Source organism: Lupinus angustifolius, chromosome LG11 (genome assembly GCF_001865875.1).
Source record: "Lupinus angustifolius cultivar Tanjil chromosome LG11, LupAngTanjil_v1.0, whole genome shotgun sequence".
NCBI classification, from domain to species: domain Eukaryota; kingdom Viridiplantae; phylum Streptophyta; class Magnoliopsida; order Fabales; family Fabaceae; genus Lupinus; species Lupinus angustifolius.
In genome coordinates, this window is record NC_032019.1 from 211,581 (window position 1) to 236,567 (window position 24,987).

Here is a 24,987-nt window from a genome sequence, read left to right on the forward strand (position 1 = left end):
AGGGCTAGGAAGGGATGGGAATGTTGCCAAAGCCCATATTTTGGTAAGGCTGCGTGCAATTTGTTGCACCTTTTTCTAAGTTGATTGCTTCATCTTTGAACATACACACTTTTCTTATGGTGTAATACTGTTGTAGTTGATTGTTTACAATGGAGACTGCAAAATGAACATTGACTCTTAATTTAAAGTAATATGATACACATTTGTCTCTCTCTATGTAATACAGGCAATGATAATCAAACTATTTTGTTATCAAATACAACTTCATATCTCAATGATAGTCATGCTCCTACCTTTTGTTGCCATAAATAGGGCCTAGCATTTGCAGAGACCCCTCTACATTATAGCTAATTTATATTCTCTGATATGAAGTGTTTCAGCTCCCAAACCCTAGCAAGTATTTAAATTGAATATATGACAGAAGAAGCTAAATGGCAAATCACAAGTTTCCCGAGCAGTTTCAGCCAATAATATTCCACAAGCACTTTAGCGCATATGTTCAGATTAATGATTGAACGCCGGGTAAGTAGTTGATCTAAAGCGGAACTGCACTAGCTTCAAACAACATGAAGCCATTATATATACCAAAATAATAAAGCTCAAGTCATTTGACCCACTCAAAAACACTGCCAATGTTTAATTCCACTTATCACAACACTTTGTAGAATTTATAGGCAACGACAACTGACACGGCAGCGCAGGCCACAGCAAGAGCAGCATATGTATCTTCTTGCTCCCAGCCATCAAGCCATGTCATGGAATGAACCTTGCGTGAAGTTTCTTTACCACTTTTGATCTTAGAAATTGCAGTCTCGGTGCTATTACTATCGGCTATGAGTTTTGCCTCCACCTCAATGGCATCAGGGTTCTTTCTCTTTTCCACTAACACAGTATTCTGAGAGCAGGCAGAGTCTCCATTTTCTTGGCAGTAGCCCACTCCATTTGACTGGCAGAAACTCACAAAATTATCTTGAGATCTATACGCTGCACTGCTTTCTTCTGAACTTCTTATGCCATTCAGCAGAAGCCTTTGTTCTTGTTCTTTCATCTGTTCATATTCTGATAAACCCATCTGCCCCCTGATGGCAAATTGGTAATATTGAAAAAGTTAAAATGAAATCGAGTCAAGCATATTTTTCAAGGACCTATACAGCAAAAGGTTTCATAACTCCCAAGGCAGCTACTATCTTTAACCATATATAGGATTTCAGCAGGCCCAGTATCAGATTTATGAAGAGGGGAAATCAGTCACCTAAGAGATAAAAAAATCCCATTCCATAGGCCATGGCAGAGAGAGATGTCATTGATGAGTTATGGGAAAAGCAAAAGTTTCTGAACATTCAGAAGTCGACAAAGGAATAAATGTAAGGAAGTAATAGTTTAAATTTGAGTGCTAAGCATTGGCAAGGAAAACATTATTTACGAGTGTGACTAGTAAGTAGTAGATAGTTTAAACAGTCAACAACAGAACAGGCAGGTGCACCTAAAGGAATATGGAGCAAAGCTGACATACTAAATTACCAACAGATAGAGTATAAATGCACCACTTGTTGCCTGAATACAAGTTGCATAGAAAATATGAAAACCAAAGTTGGCTCAAGGAGATTTTATTTCAAAATTCAGGACAAAATGAAATCACATATTAAAGCATTGGGATATAGACCTAAAAAGGGCATATGAATCTATATAGGCGAAGAGATCATGCTGAAAAGCAAATAACCACCTTATTTGAAGTGAAATTTTATGGGCCCTAAAAGAGTGAAGGAATCTTGGTTGTGTTAAAATATCATTTGACAAAACTATGAATTTTGCTGCTTGACTTTTCTTTTAACAATAAACCTCGTGTAAAATTTCACCTCAGGAGTACCAACTTTCTTGGCCTGCTCTTACAATATTTATAAAGAATTAAATTCTAGCCCCCCTGTGCCCAGTCGCTCCCTCCAATAGGCCAAAAGCCATGAAAAGAAAGAGAGACAGCCTTGCTACTGTCTTTTACAACAATAACAACCAAGCCTAACTCTCACTAGGTGAGGTCGGGTAGATCAAACGATGTCATCATGCTATCATAACTTTTAGCGGATGAAAATTAGAGGAGAAACACAAAGTTTTCACACAAAAACACTACAGTAAATAAAGCATTGCAAAAAACTATTACCTCCATAATGAGTCTATAATTTCCCCCTTTAAGATATGCTGTTGAATCAATAAAGGTACATCATCAGGTGCAACATATCCATACCTACATTTTTAATTCAAGAGAATATGGGTTGGCTCAATATTCAGTATAATAAACAATAATTTAATGACCAGACAGGTCTTCTCCCTTACCAGTGCCCAGTGACTTCTCCATTCATGCTTGATCCAAATATAATGACGTTTCCTGCATACTCATGTCCCCCAATGTGTGAGCATGGGCTCACAAACACTTTACCTTGAAGAGAACGTAACTCTATCTCTTCCTTGAATCTACTGACCAAGACAGGCCCACAAACACCGCATCTACGATCACGGGATCCATGCGAACAGACAAAAACATATGAGCCATGTAATGTTTCGGGGGTTCCGGGAAGCCATTCTCCATCCTTCACTAGAACTTCTTCAACAAATGTTTCAACATCAAAATGTGTTAATCTCCTGCGATTTCACTAGCATGTGTTAATACTTAATAATAACGAAATAGGAGGAAAAACAGAGAAATATTACAATTAGAAGAAACCAGAAGCAGCAAAACAAATGCTGTACTAACCTGTATCTGATCATGTCAGGAAAGATTAGTACATCTCCATTAGATGTTTCAGTCCCGTCATGACCCTCACATATCGTTAAGCGGGTCTATCAAACATGTAAGTCCAAAACAAATCAGCCAGAGTTAATTGAAAAGGAAGAAGACAGGACACACCATTTTCACAAAAAATGTTACCCATGCATACTTACATCACCTAACATCTATACAGTTTTTACCATCTAATTATAACAACAACAACCAAGCCTTTATCCCATTAGGTAAGATCGGCTACATGGATCGGACGACGTCTTAACGTTCTATCGTTGAACTCTAAATCTTTCTTTAACATTTCCCCTATGGTTTTTTTCGGTCTCTATCTTCATCTAGGAATTGGACTGTTTCCATTTGATCTAGTCTCCTTACGAGGGTTTCTACCGATCTCCTCCACACAAGTCCAAACCACTTAATACAGAAGTCTACCATCTTTTCGACAATAGGAGCTACTCCAACTTTTTCCCTGAGGCAATTATTTCCAATCCTATCTTGTTTAGTGTGGATACTTATCCAATGCAGCATTCTCATCTATACTACGTGGATTAATTAATGACTTGAAGCTAAAACCGTAGACAAAAGCAAGATGAAGAAACATGAAATAAAAAGGAAAAGAGAAGAGAAGAGTAAGTACCTCCTTGTTGATGAGAGTGTTGTTGGTGAGAAGAGCAGCATAGAGCAACCGAGGCAATCGATCAAAGTCAGCAGCCTGGATGCGCGGTGGCCAGAAGCGAGGGTTCTTGTAGCAGAGGAAGACGTGGCGGTTGTAGAACTCGACGGTGCCGGGAAGGGAACTCTGGCGGAAATCAAGGCGGGAGAATCCAAAATCAGAATCAGAGGAGTCACCAATGAGAAGACCGTCATTGTGGAAGCTTCCAGAAGCGGAAGAAGAAGAAGAAGAAGAAGGGACTGTGAAAGAGAGTGATTCTTCTCTGTCCATCGAAAAATGTCTAGTTCAGTTCAAACAACCAAATCACAAAATGGTGGGTCATGTCACTTCCTACTTATTCATTTAACTTATGTCATTTTTTTTAAGGATAACCTCATCATATCTTATCGAATAATTAACTTGTCAAACTCATTCACTCAAAATTCACTATTCACCATTTTTCCTTGCATATATCATCTTCCTTAATCACACTACTCTGTTCAAATTAAATTTTGAATTATAAATGAAAAGTTATCGCTATTACAATAAGAGGAAAACAAATATATATATTCACCATATAAGAGTTTTTTACATTATTATTATATTATTTATTATTTATTTTTAATCATTGTTTATTTTTTATAATACTATTGTGTCATATTAAATATTTTTTATTTATAATATTATATATATAGTGGTGTCCCTGTCATGTATCTAGGACATTTCTCATGTCCGATATATGAATATTATATCTGGTGCCCATGTCACAATCAATGTTTCACAAACCATAACAAACATGTTTTTATGTGAGATGTGAATTCTCAAAATGCTTGGTTGTCTTCTAGTTTGGGCTGCCTACTTATGTAGTATGTTGTCCGTTGTCTATAATTGCTTATATGATAATCATTTCTCACTCCCTTTCTTCTTATCTATATATAGTTTATGTAATTAGTAAATGGTATAAAGATTTAATTTAACTTAACTTCATTTTATCCATTTTAGAAATAATGTTAAAAGGAAAATAGAAAATTGAGAGATAAATAATATAATTAAAAAATTAAAATGTCTTAACTTTCTGTTCCTACTATATTAAAAGATTTCCAAGTGCATGTATACTCTCCAAAATATAGATTTGATGAAATTTTGAAGTATCAATCATTGTTATAAAAGATTTATTTTGCTGTAACCACAAACTTTCAAATGAAATAAGATGTACTTGTTGCTGTGTATTTAACTAGGAAGAGAAACAAATGTTTAATATGAACCAAAATAGTTGTTCTCTTACCCAATTTTTTGGAGTAGGATTAGGAACCAAGAAAGAAACTAACAATAAGAATGAAACGGAAGTAATGTATAAGATCAGTTCATAAAATAAGATTTGTTTAATAATATGACAAGGAATGCAATGTGATAAGCAAAGCTCTACTCATAGTAAGACAAAGCAAAAAACGAAGCAACTGTGGCTTCTAATAATAAACCAAAACAACAACACATAATAGTACATGTTTCCCCACTGCAACTTACTTTTACAGCACGTAAACTATATTCCAGTAGAATTTAGTTATGGCTCAATAGCATCTATCCTTAAGAAAACACTGGGAGCTAATTACACTAAAACATGTTCTTCTGTTCAAGCTTTTACACAGGAACTACCATTGCTATTGTTCCGCAGCAGGGCTTTGAATGCAGCAAAACCACTTTTTCTGAAAGGAAAAGGCAAATATAGACAAAGCCTGTGAATTAATTAATTGTCCAGCACCAAATCAATTTAATGATTGATTCACAATCTAAACCCTAACAAGATAATACAACTAAATGCAATAAGACAACAACCAAGCCTTAATCTCACAAGATAATATCCGTTAAATAGATCAAACGATACCATAATGTTCAACTAAATGCAATAAAAAGGTGACTCAGTGCATGAAACTCACATTTAGTGAGGTATGGTGATGATAGATGTATACAGTCTTACCTCTACAAATAGAAAGACTATTTCTAAGGTTTAAACATTAATCAACAACCTCCCCTATGCACCAAACTCAACAAATAAGAGGAAATAAAAATAATATACACATTTTTCTCACGAAGTTGTATGTGCAAGGACAACAAATAATCCACGAGTTAGATCAGCTAACCATATGGAGAGAAAAAATTGAATGTTCATGCATCACTACCGTCCAGCTCCAAAATTGAGAGCTGCACTTCCAAGTATAAACTAAACATTTATGGAGTTATAGCACTTTACACTCTAAAGTACTTACTACTCACACTTAATAGGAGCCAAATCTGATATTGGTGCAATGTTATATTCTTATCAGAAAAAAGATAATGAATTTCTATTTTTCAAAGTTTTAATGCAAGAGAGAAGAATGGATGTGATCCTCAAAACAGTGATGAAAGTATCAAATGTTATGTAGATACAACAAGGAGGAGGAACCACTCAGCAGAAACCTATTATAACATAGTTACAAAACTTTCTTCATATAAGGCAACTATTTTGGGAGAAAACATATCTTTTGTTGACACAGACATAGAGATACATGTAAAGTTTGAGAGAGATGTTTAATAATGAAGAATATCTTACACTCTGAGATTTTGAAGGATCTAATGCAGCAGGTCTGGTTTGAGGGTCAGACTTTGCTGGTGACTCAGGTTTGCCACCTGTTTTCTTCTCATCCCTAGCTTTGTTAAAAATTACTGTGTACCCTTCAGCTGAAGCTGGATCATTAACATCCCACTCACCAAACTTTGGTAGTGGCCGTCCCTTTTCCTGTATATTAATACCATAATATAAGTATAAGTCAAAATAGAATATATATACCAAACAAACATCTAAATAATTCTAAATCCTCAAAAAGATATAGCTTTCTCAGATTGAAACATCAATCCCATCCTGAGATTCTCAATTTGGTTCCTTTAAAAATCAATTTGATCATTTATGGTGTGCATTGTGACCACCATTTCGGACCAAATTCATATCTCACTCATTAAAAGAGTATTTTGTAAGGTTAATTATAGTCAATAATTAGTAACAAAATAACCTATAGAAATTATAGGAATTTGAAATTATGATTTCCTCAACCAATCAATTACACAAACAAGTTTCATACATGTTCGGCTCAAATAAAAAAAATGAAATCATGATGAAAGGCGTTGCAACCTAAAATTGAAATAATCGAAGACGGGTAATTATGAAATGCAATAATTAATGAATGAATAGGAAAATGGATCAGAAAATGAAAGCAATGATGAATGAAAATTGAAGTGGGAGAAGGAGAAGAAGAAGAAGCAAACCGCCATGATGATATTGAGGGAAAAGAAACGAATGATAATGGAAGAAGAGAAAAAAGAAAGAGGAGAAACAAAATTGAAAATTGAGAGCAAAAACAATGAGAGAGAGAGAAAGAAACGTTTTTAGAGAGGGGGTAGGGCTAAAAATGGAAGTGCACATTTTTTATATATAGTATTATTAGTAACAACGTTATGTTAAATTGTTAGGTGTTAAACGGGAACCAAATTTAGGAAGAGAGAGAGAGAGGGAGTAACGTAACGGCGGAAGGTGAAACGTCTTTTCTTATATATTTAGTTAATTATTATTACCGCTTAAGCCCCTAGTGTGTTATATTTTGCTTATTTGGACTTAGTCATTGGTAGAAGAACTAAGCCAAAAGAACAAGATCAGATAAACAATCCAAATAAGCAAAACATCAACTCCGTTTTCCTCAAATTCAAATAATAAATAACAAGTCAAAATGTTTATGTTACATTTTCTATTTTTGTAAACCATACAGATCCTTGACTCCAAAGTCTTCCTTAGCTTGTTGAGAAGAAGTTTAGAGGAAATAAAGAGAATAAGGAGAAAGAAGAATCATGGATTATTGGTAGAAGAGAAAAAGAAAATATGACTTTATCTATTCACTTATTGACCATGTAATTATACACTTATTTACGTTAATAATATTTTTTATTCTAAATTAAAGTTAAATATAAGTTAAAGTTTTTAAGAAATATAATGTTAATACTAAATATATAATTCTATAGAGATAATTAAATATATAGATTTAATTAAAATATCTACAAATATTATGTAACTACAATTAAATAAATTGATTAATATTTAAACGTGAATCTTAGTACATCAAAAAAGGAAATAGTAAGAAAGAAAAGAGAAGGAAATAAAGTTCAAAATTTGAAAAGAAATAAAAACTGAGGTGAAAAATTAGTTGTTTTATTTAAAAGAAAAATAAATGAAAGAAATTTAAAAAATTTCTGTCGTCTTATTTGGTTATGCAAAAGTTAGTTGTTTAGAATAAAAGTGGTGCCTCACGGGGTTTTAATCTTGTTAACTTGGAGACTTTGAGTAGTCCCATGAAATATGGCGGCATGGGAATTCGGGAGGCTAGATTTGTGAATACTTCCTTTTTAGGGAAGCTGATGTGGGGCCTCATGTATAACGAGGATAAACTTTGGGTGCAGGTTCTTCATAATAAGTATCTCAAGAATGTCCATATTATGGACGTTGCTCTTACCACTAACTTTTCTTATACTTGGAGAGGTATCATCAAGGTGAAAAATGAGCTTCATAGAGGTTTTATTTGGAGACTTGGTTTCGGGAACATCTCCTTCTCGTATGACCATTGGATGGAAGAGGGTGAACTATGCAAAATAGTTGACTATATCCACATTACGGATACTCAACTAAAAGTCAAAGATGTTTGGTGTAACAACAACTGTAATCTTTCCTTGTGTTATACCCCTACGTCTGAGGCACTTAGGTAGCTTATTTGTGCTCAACCCATTCCTATGTTTCACAGTACAGAGGATAGCTTGGTTTGGAGTGGCAATGTCAATGGTGAGTATGCTGCTTCCTTGGGTTTTCAGTGGTTGGGCGGTTATTATAAGAACTAAGCAATGGAGTATAACTATGAGTGGATTTGGAAGTTGCTCAGCGGAAAGTGCAACATCTTTGTTGGTTAATATGTCACAACGCTCTTCCCATCAACCAACTACGACCTCATCGTGGTCTTGTCCATTCTACTATTTGTGGTAGGTGCTCAACAACTTGTGATGGCACACTTCATTACCTTCGTGACTGCCCGCACTCGCTTAAAGTTTAGCTCTGACTTGGTTTCCGGCATAAATCTCGGTTTAGTATTGCGGATCATATTCTTTGGTTGAAAACGTTTGGTTGTGGGGCTGATGCTGATTTGTTCTTAGCTGGATTATAGTGAGTTTGGTGATGGGTGATGATCAATGGAATATTGGGTTCATCACACGCAAAATATGTGTTGGTGCTTTATCAACTCCCGCTAGTAGAGGTAAGTTTGGCAACAAATTCACTCATATAACGAGATATGTTTCTTGGACTCCTCCACCAACTGGGTTCATAAAGATCAATGTGGATGAGAGTTGCATAGGTGAGGATCATTTTATCGGGTTTGTGGGGAAGGATTCATTGCTACTTGCTGAGCTTTTATGCATTAGGCATAGCTTATGTCTAGTTTGGGAAGATGAGTATAGAAATATTATGTGTCATTTTGATTCATTGATGGTTGTTAATTTGGTGAAACAATATTCTATCCTCTAGAGTCACAAATGTTTGTTGTGTTCTCTTTGATATCAAGAAACTTCCAAGTCATGATTGGTTTGTCCATCTGGATCATACTCTTAAAGAAGTTAATGAAGTTGCAAACTACCTTACTAAGATTGAAGCTCGAGGAAACTGAGGGTTATGGACACCACCACCTGTAAAGAGTATCCCATTGCTAATGGCAAATTCTTCTCGATCCATTCATATCCACATTTATTTCTTTATGTTTTTGTTGTTTTTTAGTTTCCTTTTATAACAAAAAAGAATAGTTATATATTCTTTACTTTAGATTTATCTATTGTGTAAGTGCGCTTAGTTATACATCAATATTTACTCTCATGTAAAAAAATAATATAAATAATAAGTTGGTCTAATAGTTTAAGGTCTGATTAGATCTCTAGGATAACCAAAAAATTGAATGTTCGAATATTGAGAATATATCTACGGTGGGAAGATCCAATCATGCATCTTGAAAAAGATTAACTCTTTACCTACAAAAGGTAAAAAAAGTACAAAAAATGAAAAATAATAGAGAGGAGTAATAAATAAGCGTAAAAAAGTTTATTGGAAAAATATTAAACTCTGGATAAATAAAATGTAATATAAAAGATTAGAGGATTTGGTTTATCCAAGGAAGGAAGGAAGGTAAAGATGTCGCAGCTGCTCTACATTTCTCTGCCATTGACACCTTTATCTTCTTCTTCTTCTTCTTTATCTTCTTCTTCTTCTTCTTCTTCTTCTTCTTCCAACCTGAACTCACAGCCATTGAAGCTTACCCACATAACTCGCAGCTCCATTTCCTCCACTCCCAAAGGTAACAACTACAATGCTACAAACTTCCCTGCTTTTCCTACTCCTACTTCTACTACTACTACTACTACTACTTTATTCATGCATGCTTCACTCGTTATTATCACCAATAACTTACAAATTATAAAAACTGAATCTTTCAGGTGCTCCCAATCGTTTGCTCAAAACCCACAAGTTGAACTTAGAGGTTTCTCCTCATAGAGCTGGTATGTAATTCTATATCCACTATTCATACTCCCGATAAAACCAGTAGCACAATTCTGATATTGTAGCTTCTAGTTTTGAACCAGCCTGAACTGTAGTTGAAACTTATACTTGTGTTGTGTAGTTATGGCATAATTTGTTAAATGAGTTAATTCAAAAGACATAAAATAACATTATAGGTATAGTTATGTTTATGCTGTCACCACAATTTTGGTGTTTTAAACAAGTTGCTTATTTGCTTATGTATGTTGTAGTGTCAGCAGTGAGATTGATGAGAATAGAGCTAGGTGGTGCATTTGCTGACCTTCTCAATGAGAAAGGCAAAGGTTCTGGTGAGAACGAGATGGGATATGTCCAAAGAACTCTTGGTTTTCGCACCCGTGAATTAAGTCATCACGATCTTAGATTGGTTATCACTTCTTTCAACTCATTCTCTCTACTTTAAACATAGAAGTTCCTTTCTTCTACCCTGTGTTGGTCAAATAACTTGCAAATTTGATGGAACAAATTTATTTTCCTGCTCAAGATAACAATGGATCTTTTGTTTAGGCTTTTTTCCTAATTAAAAAATCACTTTAACACTTGTATGCTTGGTCGATTACTGGAAAAAAAAAACATTTATTTGAGAAGAAAAATGTTCAATTTCAAGTTTTAAGAGAAGCTAGTTGTTTCAGCACACCAGAAAAACGTTTCTGGAGAATTAGTTTTTGAAGTCTAAATAAATGGGATGCAACTCTAGAGTATTATAGTTTTTTATTAGACTGAAATATTGAAGTATTTTTACTTTTATACTCCTTTTCATGCCATTTACCATTCATGAGCAAATTTATTGATCATTTTCTTGTTTGGAATTTCAATTCTCAAATACATAGGTTACTGACATTGTTGGGGGTACAATTCGTTGGAGAAGATATCTTGATCATCTCATCAGTTCACTATGTCATGATAAAGATATATCTAGCATGGAACCTCTTCTCTTACAGGTCTAAACTTCTTATGAGTATGTTTGCATGAATCATCAACTTAGTAAATATTTTAACTTTTGTTCTAATTTAGTCTGACACAGTTGAACAAGTATTTTGTAGGTGAAAATTAGTGAAATAAAGATGCATGATGTAGCCAATCATTTATTGGTCTGAGACCTTACGCTATTTCGATGCATGCTTACTGTTCTATGTACTTCGTTTCAGATTTTACGAATTGGCTTCTACGAGATTGTCAAATTAGATATGCCACCTTATGCTGTTGTAGATGAGGTATTTCTTTTGGGTTGTGTGTGTATTCCTCGTTTCTCAGGAAATAAACTGTGTCGATGTTGCTTGTGCTGATATGACAAATAATGTATAATGGGATGTTAATTGAATATATAGTCACAATGGATTCTCATTTGTCTGATTTTTTATTAAGGTTGTCCACTTGTTTGTGAAATGCAGAATGTGAGGCTTGCCAAAGTCGCTCTCAGATCTGGTGCTGGCAACATGGTCAATGGAATCCTCAGAAAGCTAGTCGTGCTTAAGGTTTTCCCTTTCACATATTACATATGCCATAACTGTAAGAGCAGGAAACTGTGAAGAATGTGTCAAATCCATTTTATGTTTGGCTTGCAGGAAAATGAAACTCTCCCCATGCCTAAAGTGGAGGGCGATGACCGTGCTCAAGCACGTGCTCTGGCAACCCTGTACTCACATCCAGTTGTGAGTGTGTAACTGCCTTCCTTTTTCTGTGCAATTCTATTTTAGGATAGTCCAGAATCTGAATTCAGTACCAAATGAGGAATAAAATGCTTTTTTATATCTATTTTGTTGTCAGCATCAGTACCAGCAAAATATAACCGGAATGAATTTCACAAGTCCATAACTAAGTTCTATGTCCCAATAGTTAACAATATCTGACACATTAATCACTGCTCAATAGATTTTTGGATGTGCACTTCCGATACATATTACTTTCTGTTTGTATTGCTATCATGAATGGTACAATATCGGGCAAAAAGATGCAAAATGGCTCTAAACAGATATTAAGAAAAACTTGAAACTTTTTCTTAATATATAGTTTGTACTTGTATAGTCGCATTGTACCAATGTCTTGGATTCCTAAAGTATTAGTGCTATTTTCTTAATATGCTATGCTTCATAATGGTTGTTATCAAAAGATACTTGGTAAGTCAACTATGAAAAACTGAAAATCTGTACTGAGAAGGTGGAAATTTGTAATGTATTACACTAGAAGTGAAACTGATGCATCTCATATTGATCGCTCGTGCTTCATGGGTTAGTATCATTGTTGAACTGTAACCTAAGATCAGATTATTGATACAATTTCCCGTTGTTTCTTTTCTAGTGGATAGTAAGGAGATGGACGAAATATCTGGGCCAGGAAGAAACCATTAAATTGATGACATGGAACAACAGTGAACCCAGTTTCAGCTTAAGGCTAGTAAAAACTTCTTCCTTTTTCAGTTTTTCCTCTGCTACACCCAAAGTAGCATATAACTCATACAATAAAGAACTGAAGCTCTATTTTTCCCAATGTCAGAGCAAACTGTGCAAGAGGCTTTTCAAGAGATGACCTTGTGTCAGAGCTGAATACATTGAAGGTGCTACCACTCCCATAATGTGCCACTACCTTCTGCTTAAATAAAAATATTTTTTACCTGTGCTTATTATCATTACTTTGGAAACTTATGCTCCGTGCAAATTCTTTTGAATGAATTCCTCTCTCTTTATGCGTGCAAGTACAAGTCCATGTGACTGCACACATTATAGTTGTATTTTACATCTTGCTCCTTGTATATTTTGTCTCGCTGGTAGGTTTAATTATTTTTTCTTACACTTCAGGTCCCACACAAGCTTTCATCACATTTGGATGAATTTGTTCGTGTGAAAACCGGGTTGCAGGTATGAATACACAATTTTTTGAGGGTGAAATGTACATGTGTAAAATTGTGTAATAGGTTAGATAGTGTACATCATGGGTGCCTCTTTTATTTTTATTTTTTTTCATGTGAGAGGTATTGAAGTCACATGGGTGTGTTGCTGTTATTATCAACTGTGGGTAAGCATAACTTTCTTGTTCGAGTTGTTGACTATTTGTAGTTTCGTATTTCAGAGTGTCATTCAAGCTGGTCTTCTAAAAAAGGGTTTATGTTCAGTTCAGGATGAGAGTGCAGGTTAAACTTATCATATTTTCTCATAGAATGGATTATTATAATATCTTAAGTTTCTTTCCTCTTCTTTCTCTTATTTTATTTGGAGTGCTTTGCTATGATGATCTACTAGGCAAAATGCATTATGTATATAAGTTCATATTCGTGTATTACTATTTATTAGGACTTTAGTTTCTTCATAAATTTCTCTTGTCCTTGACCTTCATAAGATATGAGTCACCAAGATGCCAACTAGCATTGTTTAATTATAATTGCAGGTCTCAATTGACTATCATGTGTCACACATTCTGAATTGCAGGTCTGATAGTTTCTGTTGTTGATCCTCAACCTGGTGAAACTATAATTGATTGTTGTGCTGCTCCTGGTGGAAAAACCCTGTACATGGCCTCTCGTCTAAGCGGCCAAGGTATATTTATTTGTCACAGATTTTATTTTAAAAAATCATGTTAGATTTGATTTTCTCCAGAAACTGACTAACACTGTTTTCTTCTCCATGGAAAATTTTCATCCCAAACACTGCCTATGCTGTACTTTGTTGTTATTGTTGTTGTTGAACCTAGCAACTGGAATTATTAAGAACATCTCTACCTGTTAATAAAGTTTTAAAATGTATTTTTTTCCATTTCTCAAACCATAAAATCTTACAAAAATATGATCTCTATATCCTGATGAGATAATAATCTCCTTATTTGATAGACCCTTGGGTATGAGATGTGTGTGTAAGAAAGACTAGAAAGAGAGTCAATGGGTACATTCAAGGCAAGATGGGCAATATTCATGCCAAGCCTTGTACCAAAACTGGATGCCGATGTGGTAGTGGGAAAGCGGAAAGAGTGGAAATTCAGTTAGGAATGAGAGGGGATAAATGTGAGGTGAACTGAGAGTAGAGGTAGGCAATTCTTCAGTCAAGGTTTGTGCCTTTGGCTAGGGAAGATGCAAACACTCTAATTTTGCAGATTTTTCTATCTTTCCCATGTTGTTTTATAAGGAGCTCGACTCCATTATTCTTTAGCGAATTTCTGGGACCTATCTAGCCGACCCCATCTAGTGGGATTAAGGCTTGGTTGTTGTTGAATTTCTGGTACCTATCATTATTCTAATATGGTATTGGAGCTTACTCCGGTCATTATAGTGGGCCACCTGTAGATGTGTTAGGTCCCAAACCAGTTGAGAATATGGGCCAAAGAATCATTTATAGTAAAGCTCGTTATTCAAATAAAGCTGTTAGACAGTGTAATTTGGTTTGCAATGACTTGCTGAGATGTTGATATATTAGTTTCTTGCTTAGTTACTTTACCACCACCCATCCTCAACATTAAGAAAAAAACTTGTTTTTTCAGGTATGGTGTTTGCAATTGATGTGAATCGTGGTAGGTTGAGAATTCTCAAAGAGACAGCAAAGTTACACCAAGTAGATGGTGTTGTTACTACTATCAATGCGGATCTTCGTACAATGACTGTATGTTATTACCTGGTATATAATGTTGAACTCATAAACTGTTTGTTTCTTAGTGGTTTTCTTTTCTTATTTTCCAGGATATCGAACCACTTAAGAGCAACAAAGTTTTGTTGGACGCTCCGTGCTCTGGACTCGGTGTTCTTTCCAAGGTGACTGTGTTAAATATGCGTTTACTCATTATCATTGTTAATTTAACTGTATTTCCGATGTCTTGATTATTAACTTGTTATTATTCCTTGGCTTTCGAAGAGAGCTGACTTGCGTTGGAACAGGAAGCTGGAGGATATGGAAGAACTGAAAAATTTACAGGATGAGCTCCTCGATGCAGCATCCAAGTAAGCCCAGAAATTCCCCTTGTGTGCATTAATTGATGTCATAAAACTTCGGATTCGGTTTAGCAAATGAGTTCTGATTGTGCTTAACTGTCATGAGTGTCAGTTTTGAACTTTTCATTAGTGGTCAAGTGTCAATATTTTCAGTTCGGAAAATACATTAAATGAAGTAGAAAATAAGAAATCACACAATAGTTGCTAATCATGAAGTGGATCAAGGCTTGTTGTATGCTTAGAAGTTGATGAAACTTGAGTATTCCATTTTGAAGTGAGTTTTATAGAAGTGCTGAAACTTATTTATGATATTGGCCTCATGTAAAAAAAATCTGCTCGTGCAGATTAGTAAAACCAGGTGGAGTGTTAGTTTACAGTACATGCTCCATAGATCCCGAAGAGAATGATGAGAGGGTAGCTGCATTTCTTGAAAGACATCCGGTAAGTATTATGATTAACCTTCACATATTTCATTTTTGGCTTCAAATAAAAACCTATTTGTTTTAATAAAAATTACCTTCAATTTTGATTATTGTGAAGTTAGCTGTTACTGCTATACCTTCTTTTTAAGCTTGGTGATGGACTTTAGGGAAATTAGATATTAGAGACTATGTATGTTACAGGGACATTGTTGAATAGCATTTTTTGGGTATGGTTACTCTCGTTTGAGTTTCTATTCTTACAAATAACAATGTGCTCATGACAGTGAGTTTCAATGCATGATTTCCACTCTCAATTTTCTAGTGCTAATAAAATGTTTCTTTGAATTTCAGGATTTTCACATTGATCCTGTTGACAAATATGTTTCAGCTGATTTTGTGACTCAAAGTGGTTTCTATTTTTCGAACCCAGTAAAACATTCACTGGATGGGTCCTTTGCAGCTCGTTTGGTGCGAGCTTTATAAACTGAATTTCGGGGAAGCAATCCTTGGTTGCTCTACGATGGTGAGTCTTGGTATAATGGTAAAGTTGTTGTCCTTTTGGGATGACATTCAATGAAAAACAAAGAGGCTGATACAGATTGCTGCTGTGCTGACCTGTCTCTCTACAGTTCTTGCTTATAAGCTTTGAAATCAGGCTTTTACCTTCTGTGGCATATTTCACTTCCTGAACAGAAATTCTGATGTCTCTCTAGAAAAGGTTCAACCGTTCAAGTTTACTTTCATGAAGCACTTGAGGGAGATAATGATACTTAAAAAGCAAGTACATAAATCAGAGGATTGAAGTTTTCTCCAAATTCATATACACTTTCAAGATATTCCTGATTGAAATGTTTAATATATGGTAACAAGCAATGATGTTTGTACTGTTATGATGCTAAATAGTAAATATAGTACGTGACCATACCCATGATAGATGAGTGCAATGGCATAGTGGTACAGTTTGTTTATGTAACAGTTAACTGAATGTTTGGCAATAGGACCTTGAATTTGACAGTTAATAGCTAATGAAGTTTCCAGAGTCTGTAATGTTTATACAAGAAGCCTTCTAGAAACTAGACAATCCTATTGCCAATTATATAAAATGTTTGTTTTAAAATGAAACTCCGTATCTAGGATGCCAATTTTGGAGTGAGGAAAAAAAATAAGCTCTATAATGAGTTACTTCAAAAAAAAATATCTCCAATGGGGTAACTGAGTTATATTAAAATAAAAACTCTACATTTCAATTGCTGAGTCTGACTTGTGGTGGAAAAAAAATATGAAACTTGGTTACCCTATTTTCCAAAACGCCAACGTTGATGCCTAATTTCCAAAAAATACACCATTTTGTTAATTAATTTAAAAGATACATCAAGATTGTAATAATTTAGTTAAGGTGCACAAATTTGTACGTTTACCCTAAAAATAGACAGCAATAAGAGTGTTGACTTATTTCATGTTGGAGTAGTTGAGTTTGGTCCAATTTGAACTCAATTGTAGATGTTGTTTTATTTGCAGTTTGCACAAATTTTATTTGAAAATGTGTTATAGACATCCTGTCGTTTAATATTTGAAAATGTGTTTCTGTTTGATGTTTGTGTCCCCTTGTTTCCTCTGGTGAGAATGTGGAACTATATTTACTATTTAGTTGTCATGGCCTTGGCAACTGATACATGTGGAACTATCTTGCATCTCTCTATCTCTATACTCTCTTTTATATTAATGAAATTATTACAAACAAAAGATATCAAAAACACTATACCAAACTGTTCTACAATTCTACAAAGATATCACTCTAATCTTCCATAAAAACTAACAAGAGAAGATAACTATTTGTAAAGGTGCTAACAATACAGATACAACTAAAATTTTCATTTACATGGACCTTAAAAACAACAACCATTCAACTGAATCGGAGATATATAACATCAAATTCAATTATCAATCAACAATTAAGACAGATAAGTTTGTTATTGTCTCAAATGCACAAAAAGTAAAGTCAGAATAACAAATTCCTGATTTATAAAGTCATAAAAATACAGGAACATAAGATATAAGAAATAAAGTAGAAAAGAAAAGAAAGCAATAATATTTTGCAGAACATTGTAGGATAGGTATGAAGGAAGTGAAAATGCAAAGTTTGGCAGTAACTAAGGTGAAATTGATATACAAGTAAAATAGTGGGGAAAGAGAAGTCAAAGAACTTGTCTATCAGCAGCATCAGCAACAATGGGCAATCTAGGGATTTGACCCAACAAGCAAGAAGAAGAGCCATAAATCAAAGACACAAAGAGGAACAAGAAGACAGTGCTATCCAAACTCATAATAAAATCCAATCCCAATCCACCTTTGGGATTAAAACTCCTTTCCAATAAATCAGGGAAAATCAAAAGAACGTCAAGCACAATTGCTTGCATAGTGTTGAACCTGACATACCTGGTGAAATTAGGGTTCCTGACAACAACGAAGTAGAGGGTCAAGAATACGAGGAAGCCATTAAAGGGGAAGCTTTTGAAAACCCTAATCGCAGGAACAAGTGGTTGAATAACGGCTTGGAGAGGGTAGAACTGGGTGATGACGTACTTGCCATATTGGACGCCATCGAAGAAAGGGTAGAAGTAACAGAGGGCTGAGATGAAACGGTCAGAGGGATCAGCGGAATCGCTGCCGTTGGATTTGGCAACGATGAGATTGGGTTTTCTGGTGCTGTTAGTGAGAGAAGGAGAAATGAAGAGAGAAGAATGGAATGGATTGTGTGAGATGGAGATGAGAGGGGAGAAGAAGGTGGAAGTGGCCATAACCATCACAATTTCTAAGGAAGGAACAGATGTGGAAAGTGGAGTGCCAGAGAGAGGAGTTTCAATAGATAGATAACAAACATAGGGAAGAATACCATTCAAAATATTGTCGGTAAAAAATTAATCTTATTTAGATTCGTGTGGTTCTTTCTTCTAATAAATATAGTTTTTTTTTCTACCTTAGAGATTCAGTGAAAACACAGACTAATATCTTGTTGCTAAAAATAGTTTAATATTATTAAATAATTTGAGAAAATGATATCGGGGTGCAGTAAATAGGGCAGTTGTAATGGATATCCTCAAACACAAATGTGAATTATCATCCCAATTTGTGTAGGACAAGGGCCCCAAACAGAAGCCCTTTCTATTCTGTCGTCAAACTTAGACATATACTTGCATACCGCAATCGCTTAGTTATATTTTCTTTGTTACGATGAAATACAATATTGTATTGCTGGAGTTTGGACATTTGAGGTAAATTACAAGCACAACTTCGACTCCAGAAACTAATGAACCTAATAACCTTTTGCAGTTTTGTTATTGAAGAGAAATCAGAAAGTGGTGCTTCAGGGAACAAATCAAACTTTTATTGGAAACCATATATTGATTTTTTAGTCAGTCTCATGAAAATGTGCCAAGTTATAGTTCTTTCTCTAAATAGGTTTATTTTATACTGTCATAGTAGGATACTAGGATCTAACCTATTACTTAACAAATGTTTTTAATCTGAGTCAATAAATGGATGGCTTGATTGGGTGAATAAGCCTTCAATAAATAGAAATTTAATTTCTCTGTTTTCCTTGTGTCAAATTCAAAATCCTTCTGCTAATTCAGAAGTGTAAATGTGTTAGGTTAATGTGTATAAGAAAATCTATTTGCTAATATAATGACAGAATTTAGCATTTTTTTTCTTTCTAAATTGAAGTTTGAAGTGCATTCTTTACTCGCCAGACAATTTAACATGCAGCGTCCCGCCCCCAAATGAGAAGTATCAATGTGTTGTTGTGTCTCTTATTGTGTCGGTTGGTCAATTGTTGACTTGGTTATATTTCTCTATTAAGAAAAGGTTCCAAAATATGATGAAACATTAAGCATTTGAGGTATTTTTTATTGATCAATTTATAGTCCAACAATGCAGAAATTGCAGAAAGAGGTTCCATCTGAATATTAAACCATATGGACATAAATAATACAAGCAGTAGAATTTGTATGATACAACAGTTACAACACTAACCTATATTATTGGCTTCGGGAATGTCTTAATCACTCTACAGAGTGCCGACAAGCCAATCAAAACTCTTAAGTACAATTCATAATCTCTTTTTTTTTTAATATAACTAACTCCATTATAATAATTAAAGTATTATTAGTCTTATTATTACAAATAAAAATAGTGTAAAAGTCTTGCATTATAATAATTAAAAAATGTGGAAAGGAGAGAATGAACTATCTGGGTCTACCTGCATTAGATCCAGCACCAGGATAACTGGGCCCACCCTTACCCATAATAAGTGGACCACCACCACCACCACTATTACTACCACTCACAGCCACTTGATGGAATCCACTAGAACCGTACACGTGTCCTTGATGATGCATCATCATCCCCATTGCATTTACAGCTCCATAGTCATACCCACTATTAACCACAACTCCACCACCTTCCTTATCACGCGCCGCCACAGTCTTCTCCCCTTCCATCTCCCTGAACCTCTGGAGATACACTTTCAGTGGCTCCACGTACTCTTCGAATCCGAGCGTGGTCATCGCCCATAGCAAATCGTCGCCGTTGATTGTCTTCCTCTTCTCTCTCTGGCACTTGTCAGAGGCTTCGCCGGTGATGAAGCTTATGAACTCGGAAACACACTCCTGAACGGTTTCTTTAGCGTCCTTAGAGATCTTAGCGTTTGCTGGTAAAGCCTTCTTCATGATCCTGCTCACGTTAGCAATCGGAAGGAAACGGTCTTGTTCTCGTAACGATAACTCGCCGTGCGCATTTCCCAAGTTCTGCCCTCCAGACTCGTTGTCCGAGTCCGCCATTGAAATAGAAGCAGAGAATTTGAAAGAAAGAGTTTATCTGAAAGCAGTAGTAGTAGGAGTATCTTCTATGTTCGTGGAATGGAGAGGGTCCGTTGGATGAGGCGGGTTAATAAAGAGTGTATCTGAATGACACGTGGATAGATATGGAACGTTGTTAGTCGATAAGTCTCACTCTTTTCACGTACCACTTTCCACCCTTCGGATTGGATCACACATCATATCATCTTCAAATGTTTCTTCCACACTTTTTTCGATAAGGTACTAGTATCTATGTTCCTTCTTCTTTTAAATTCAAACACTCATAATATAAATTATTAAAAACTAACCAACAAAAAATATTGTATATTTTATAGTGTCAACATTCAGCACTATAAGCATGCCCAAAATTGTTGAACTTTTCCTAATCTGAGAACCAGCAATGTGTGGGATTTATTGCCACAAATGTTTGGAAAGTCAACTATTGGTTTAGCCTAAACTAAAAATATAAGAACATGCAAAGATGGTATTAAGATATAATTGTTCTAATAAACTAGAAAAGAGTGTTGGTGATGGTAATGGCACACTCACATTGGGATCCTTAGATAGCAATATGGTTGGTTGTCTTTTATGGTATTCTGTCCACAATCATATCTATGATCAGAAGATATGCTAAAGTGCGTGTGTGAATAATATTTTGGGGCATTGGACATTTGGACTTGGAATGAATAGCTAGCTAGTCGAGTATATGATACCATTTGTGATGTGTGATGGAATATTAATTAGTTGGTTGTTAGTTAAAGGAACTAAGATAGTAAATAAGTCATGGTAACATTGTAAGATTATATTGATAGGGTACATTGGGAAAACAAGTGATAGACATATATACTAAAATATAATCGTTTGGAGACGTAGGCCTATGGAGCATACAAAATTGGTGGCACTAGTCAAGTAGTCATGATCAGTGGTCACACACATAGTGACTTTGCATGTAGGGCTATTACCACTCAACATTATTCGGGGTGCTGAGTGGGGTCACCGACCCACTCAACATTGTTTTAATTTCTACACTTCATTTCATGTCCTTTCCTTTTCTTTTCTTTACACTATCTTGTTTAAGAGATTTCTTCTATTAACATATACACATATATAAAATCTAATAATAAAAAGCTAAAGAAGATCAAATGTTTCCCGTTCTAAGATCAATCTATATTTCCAATTTTATATTTACCAATCACTTATCAATGTACAATTTCATTATAAAAAACAAATTGAATCTAAACCTTATAATGTTTTGATACTTTGTATTGTTGTAACTGAGCTAACATGATTGCATGAACTTAAATTGTGAGGGACATTTTGTTGGTGCTCCACTAGTGTGTTAGTTGAGAGAGCATCTGACTAGGAAGTAGGATCCCTTTTCACATAGTTTAGGTCCTGAAAATGTGCCTAAGTTGGTAAAAAGTGACACCATTTTTATTCAAATATGTATATTATTATTATTACTATTATTATGTCATAATGGCCATTAACTATATCATAACAGTCAACCACGATCATAGCATCTTGTCCTTGCATCACACACTAATCATAAGGCTGAAGAAGTGAAGTAGGTTGACTCATCCCACACAGTATTGTTGCAATCATTCAATCAATATGCTCATCAAAGTAATATTTTCAAATGCAAAATATTTATTAAACTAGACAAGTGTTGAAACTAGTATTATAGTTACACATTCATGAACAGTAAAAGTAAAATCCTATAAGAAAGTGCATGCTGGGAAGCCTGCTAAAAGTCTCTCAAGGCCCTCCACTAAAGTTTGCAAATACCAGTAGTATTGGATGGATGCTTAAAATAAGTTACAGCCAAAAGTATACATAATAAGACACATAAGTTGGATCAAGTTATTTTATACAGTCAGGTTTCAGCATTCTCAGCATCATCATCCTCTTCATCATCTGCTTCATCGGCTAGTTTCGTCAGCTCTTCCTGAATAATGATCTTTATAGATGCCTTTCTTGGAGTCAGATCCACGTCGAATTGCTTAGCTGAAAAATCGTCACAAATATTGTTAGGCCCCTAGATTTAATGGTACCAATCTTAGTAAGCTGTGCAACAACCAGGCCCCTTTCCACTAGGTGGAGTCACTTCATGTTATAGATCCTTAAAATTAAATACCCCAGACCGGTCAAGGAAAAACTTGCATACAAGTTTGCAGGATAATAATTATCAATAGCTAAAATTCTAATACTGACAAAAGGAGGCTTCACTCTTAAACTAACAATTGCAACTAAATGGGTACTATTATTAAAATTGATACACAACAAAATGGTAAAAAAGAATGGTACGTACCAAGTTGCTTCAGAATGTCAGTAAATGTAGCCTGCAAAAGAGAGAAAGAGTTTTAATTTTGGACACGACACAACCTTCAATAGATGCAACATTGAAACGATCAAAGCTGGCCAATCTAATAACAGCAATGCAAAATGCAACATTTGATATTACTTCTAAATCTAGTTTAACACGTTTCACTTGCACTGGTGAAGGAATTGTAAATGATCTAGCATAAAGCAACTTACCGTATTGAAGTCAACTTCCTTCAGAATTTTGCATATTGCATCACGTAACTGATCAACACTGGGGTCCAACTTTTCTTTGCTCTTGCCCTTTCCTTTACTAATCTTTTCAGCTTAATATATACAACAAGTCATAAAGCACATAAGATGACAATGATGATGTACATTAAAATCATTTATTAAGGTTTCCAAATAAAGACATTTACATTCAATCAAATTGGAAATGTAAACATGTTGACTACTAGGATTTTAATGCTTGATTCAGCTAAATTTGTAGTTTTTCACCAGAATACAAAAGGTATGCTAATCATAACATCGTAGAATTCATGATATCTACCTGTTTTCTCTTTGGAGGAAGATTTATTCAGAGATGAGGTCTTCTTCTTTCCTCCTTTTTCAATTTTTTTCTTCCTTGTGGATACCTTCGGACCTGCGTCACTATCATCATCATCATCAAACTCTGAACGGATGGTAGATGATTTTTTAGAAGTTCTCTTTGGAGCTGAGCGAGGTTTTGTTGTGACTGTATTCTGCGGTATTTTACTTTTTGCAGCGGATTCTTTCTTTGTGGATGATGCCTTATTAATTTTTCTTGGTTTCTTCACATCTTCAGGTTCATGATCAGAATCATCTTTTCCCTCACTTTCAGAGTTCTCAGGTATTTCATCATCACACTTGTCAGGAACGCCATTGTCATTTTCCTCTGCTTCTTCATCTTTCCCTTCTACCTCTGACTCATCTTCTGTGTCGGTTGTACTTTTTCTCTCCCCAGCTACTGGAGAACCTTCAATTTTCTTCGGACTCTGAAAATACACCACAAAAGGTTGCAAAACCAAATAACTAAGGATAGCTGCCAATTAAAATACACCTTATGGATAGTGTCAAAGATATGCAACTATAACCAAGTTTCAACCCACTTTCCCCCCTTAACAGTTACAAGGGGAAGAAACACTATTAATAAACCACCAATATGCAAACAATTTAATGGTATAGGCATGGAGTAATCCCATGGGCAAGGAAGACTAATATTCTATTTCTACCCTAAGACTTAACTTTCGAAAGCACTTCACAACTAAAAATATATAGCTTAAATTACATTTTAAATTTGCAGCTAAAGGAATAAAAGAGCACCTTAGCAGCATGTCCTGATGAAGTTCCTGATCTTGATGAGGGTTTTGTTGTGCGCTTGCGCTTTTTGCCTTTAATTAACTGATAATAAGGAAAGCTTAATATGAATATGTTGCACCAAAATGGTATAACAACAAAAGAAAAGGAAAATATAGTAAACCTTCTCCTTTTCTGCAAGAAGAACAGTTGTTGTCGCTTGAGGGGCAACCAAAAAATCTATCAGCTTTGCAATAATATCTTCCTGCTTATGTCCAAGAATATAAGCATGAAAAACAACAGATACAATAATTGGTATAAACCCAAACATGTATGTTTTTTGGACTCAAGTTACGAAGTGGTAAATGCATTACTATATTATTTACATGCATTAACTCAGGCGAGAACACATAAACATAGTACTATCATCCCCATATCTACAGAAGATAGAATTTATAGAGAAAAAGATTAGTTTCTGAAAAGATATCGAGCAGAAAAATGTTTGGCATGAAACTACCTCCCTTAAACTTATTAAATTGAACCCACAACAAATGCATCAGCAAGGCTAAACCAACAAACCTTCCTAGTCGTTGCCCTGGAAATTTGAATGTCAAGCAAATCACAAAATTCCAGTAACTTCTCTTTATTGCACCTGTCAAGTTTTTCTTTCACTTTAACCATTTGCTTTTCCTGCAGTAACAATTACAATATTAGGTAGACAAGGACATTATGCAGAAAAGCAGGCACACATTAAAGGAAATGATTAAAAACAAGTCTATAAAACTCTACGGGTATCAACTTTCATACTTCTTACGATTAGAAATTACCTCATTTTCATGCCACACAAATCCAGAAAATCTTAATATATTACTCTTGACCTGAATTGCCTGCAAAGTGCAAATGAGTAAAAAATGGGTCATGTAGGAGCATAACAACATCTTTGTTATCTGTCGATTTCAGCATCCCAGGTAAGCGTAATATTAGAGTAATCTTTAAAAAGTCTAAGCATGCACTGTCCTATATTCTTAAATGCAGAGGTGGCTTAATATATTTTTTTGGGTGAAAAACAAGCCCATGATTGCAACCG

The 24,987-nt window shown here is 35.0% G+C and overlaps 6 protein-coding genes and 1 long non-coding RNA gene across 11 annotated transcripts in view; 2 read left to right on the plus strand and 5 right to left on the minus strand.

The window, feature by feature from the left end:
• LOC109360203 (altered inheritance of mitochondria protein 32-like) lies at window positions 418-3,746 on the minus strand. Its single transcript, XM_019604925.1, has 5 exons — window positions 3,411-3,746; window positions 2,747-2,832; window positions 2,329-2,634; window positions 2,156-2,239; window positions 418-1,079 (listed from the first exon to the last, which is right to left on the minus strand). The coding sequence occupies exons 1-5, from the start codon at window positions 3,714-3,716 to the stop codon at window positions 650-652; spliced, it is 1,212 nt and encodes a 403-aa protein (XP_019460470.1). The 5' UTR covers window positions 3,717-3,746; the 3' UTR covers window positions 418-649.
• LOC109360206 (nuclear transcription factor Y subunit B-3-like) lies at window positions 3,142-20,291 on the minus strand. Of its 4 annotated transcripts, none has more exons than XM_019604931.1 (2): window positions 19,742-20,288; window positions 3,142-3,167 (listed from the first exon to the last, which is right to left on the minus strand). In XM_019604931.1, the coding sequence occupies exons 1-2, from the start codon at window positions 20,241-20,243 to the stop codon at window positions 3,157-3,159; spliced, it is 513 nt and encodes a 170-aa protein (XP_019460476.1). In that variant the 5' UTR covers window positions 20,244-20,288; the 3' UTR covers window positions 3,142-3,156. The 4 variants fall into 4 exon arrangements, with proteins under 4 accessions (XP_019460476.1, XP_019460473.1, XP_019460475.1 ...); XM_019604928.1 differs by lacking the exon at window positions 3,142-3,167 and adding an exon at window positions 15,563-15,714 and having other exon boundaries at window positions 19,742-20,291; XM_019604930.1 differs by lacking the exon at window positions 3,142-3,167 and adding an exon at window positions 15,916-16,090.
• LOC109360208 (RPM1-interacting protein 4-like) lies at window positions 4,793-6,787 on the minus strand. The gene is made up of 3 exons (XM_019604933.1): window positions 6,723-6,787; window positions 6,013-6,198; window positions 4,793-5,128 (listed from the first exon to the last, which is right to left on the minus strand). The coding sequence occupies exons 1-3, from the start codon at window positions 6,726-6,728 to the stop codon at window positions 5,084-5,086; spliced, it is 237 nt and encodes a 78-aa protein (XP_019460478.1). The 5' UTR covers window positions 6,729-6,787; the 3' UTR covers window positions 4,793-5,083.
• LOC109360199 (ribosomal RNA small subunit methyltransferase B) lies at window positions 9,636-16,182 on the plus strand. Of its 2 annotated transcripts, XM_019604921.1 has the most exons (18): window positions 9,636-9,723; window positions 9,766-9,832; window positions 9,972-10,034; window positions 10,287-10,441; window positions 10,905-11,015; window positions 11,223-11,288; window positions 11,466-11,549; window positions 11,640-11,726; window positions 12,373-12,464; window positions 12,568-12,628; window positions 12,870-12,929; window positions 13,141-13,201; window positions 13,497-13,604; window positions 14,539-14,657; window positions 14,735-14,806; window positions 14,907-14,992; window positions 15,328-15,424; window positions 15,757-16,182. In XM_019604921.1, the coding sequence occupies exons 1-18, from the start codon at window positions 9,670-9,672 to the stop codon at window positions 15,886-15,888; spliced, it is 1,575 nt and encodes a 524-aa protein (XP_019460466.1). In that variant the 5' UTR covers window positions 9,636-9,669; the 3' UTR covers window positions 15,889-16,182. The 2 variants fall into 2 exon arrangements, with proteins under 2 accessions (XP_019460466.1, XP_019460465.1); XM_019604920.1 differs by having other exon boundaries at window positions 9,651-9,832.
• Window positions 17,308-18,268, minus strand: LOC109360207 (protein TIC 20-v, chloroplastic). Its single transcript, XM_019604932.1, has 2 exons — window positions 17,563-18,268; window positions 17,308-17,453 (listed from the first exon to the last, which is right to left on the minus strand). The coding sequence occupies exon 1, from the start codon at window positions 18,207-18,209 to the stop codon at window positions 17,601-17,603; it is 609 nt and encodes a 202-aa protein (XP_019460477.1). The 5' UTR covers window positions 18,210-18,268; the 3' UTR covers window positions 17,308-17,453; window positions 17,563-17,600.
• LOC109360210 lies at window positions 17,484-17,696 on the plus strand. Its single transcript, XR_002109137.1, has 2 exons — window positions 17,484-17,530; window positions 17,561-17,696. It is a non-coding gene; the product is annotated as an uncharacterized LOC109360210 (long non-coding RNA).
• The window catches only part of LOC109360209 (intracellular protein transport protein USO1-like), a 6,218-nt gene continuing 3,094 nt past the window's right edge, over window positions 21,864-24,987 (minus strand). Inside the window, exons 4-11 of the mRNA XM_019604934.1 lie at window positions 24,728-24,838; window positions 24,480-24,590; window positions 24,085-24,165; window positions 23,928-24,005; window positions 23,134-23,599; window positions 22,800-22,909; window positions 22,573-22,603; window positions 21,864-22,268 (exon numbers count right to left, since the gene is read on the minus strand). Coding sequence (XP_019460479.1) covers window positions 22,138-22,268; window positions 22,573-22,603; window positions 22,800-22,909; window positions 23,134-23,599; window positions 23,928-24,005; window positions 24,085-24,165; window positions 24,480-24,590; window positions 24,728-24,838 — 1,119 coding nt within the window. The 3' untranslated portion in view covers window positions 21,864-22,137. The remainder of the gene's footprint in view (window positions 22,269-22,572; window positions 22,604-22,799; window positions 22,910-23,133; window positions 23,600-23,927; window positions 24,006-24,084; window positions 24,166-24,479; window positions 24,591-24,727; window positions 24,839-24,987) is intronic.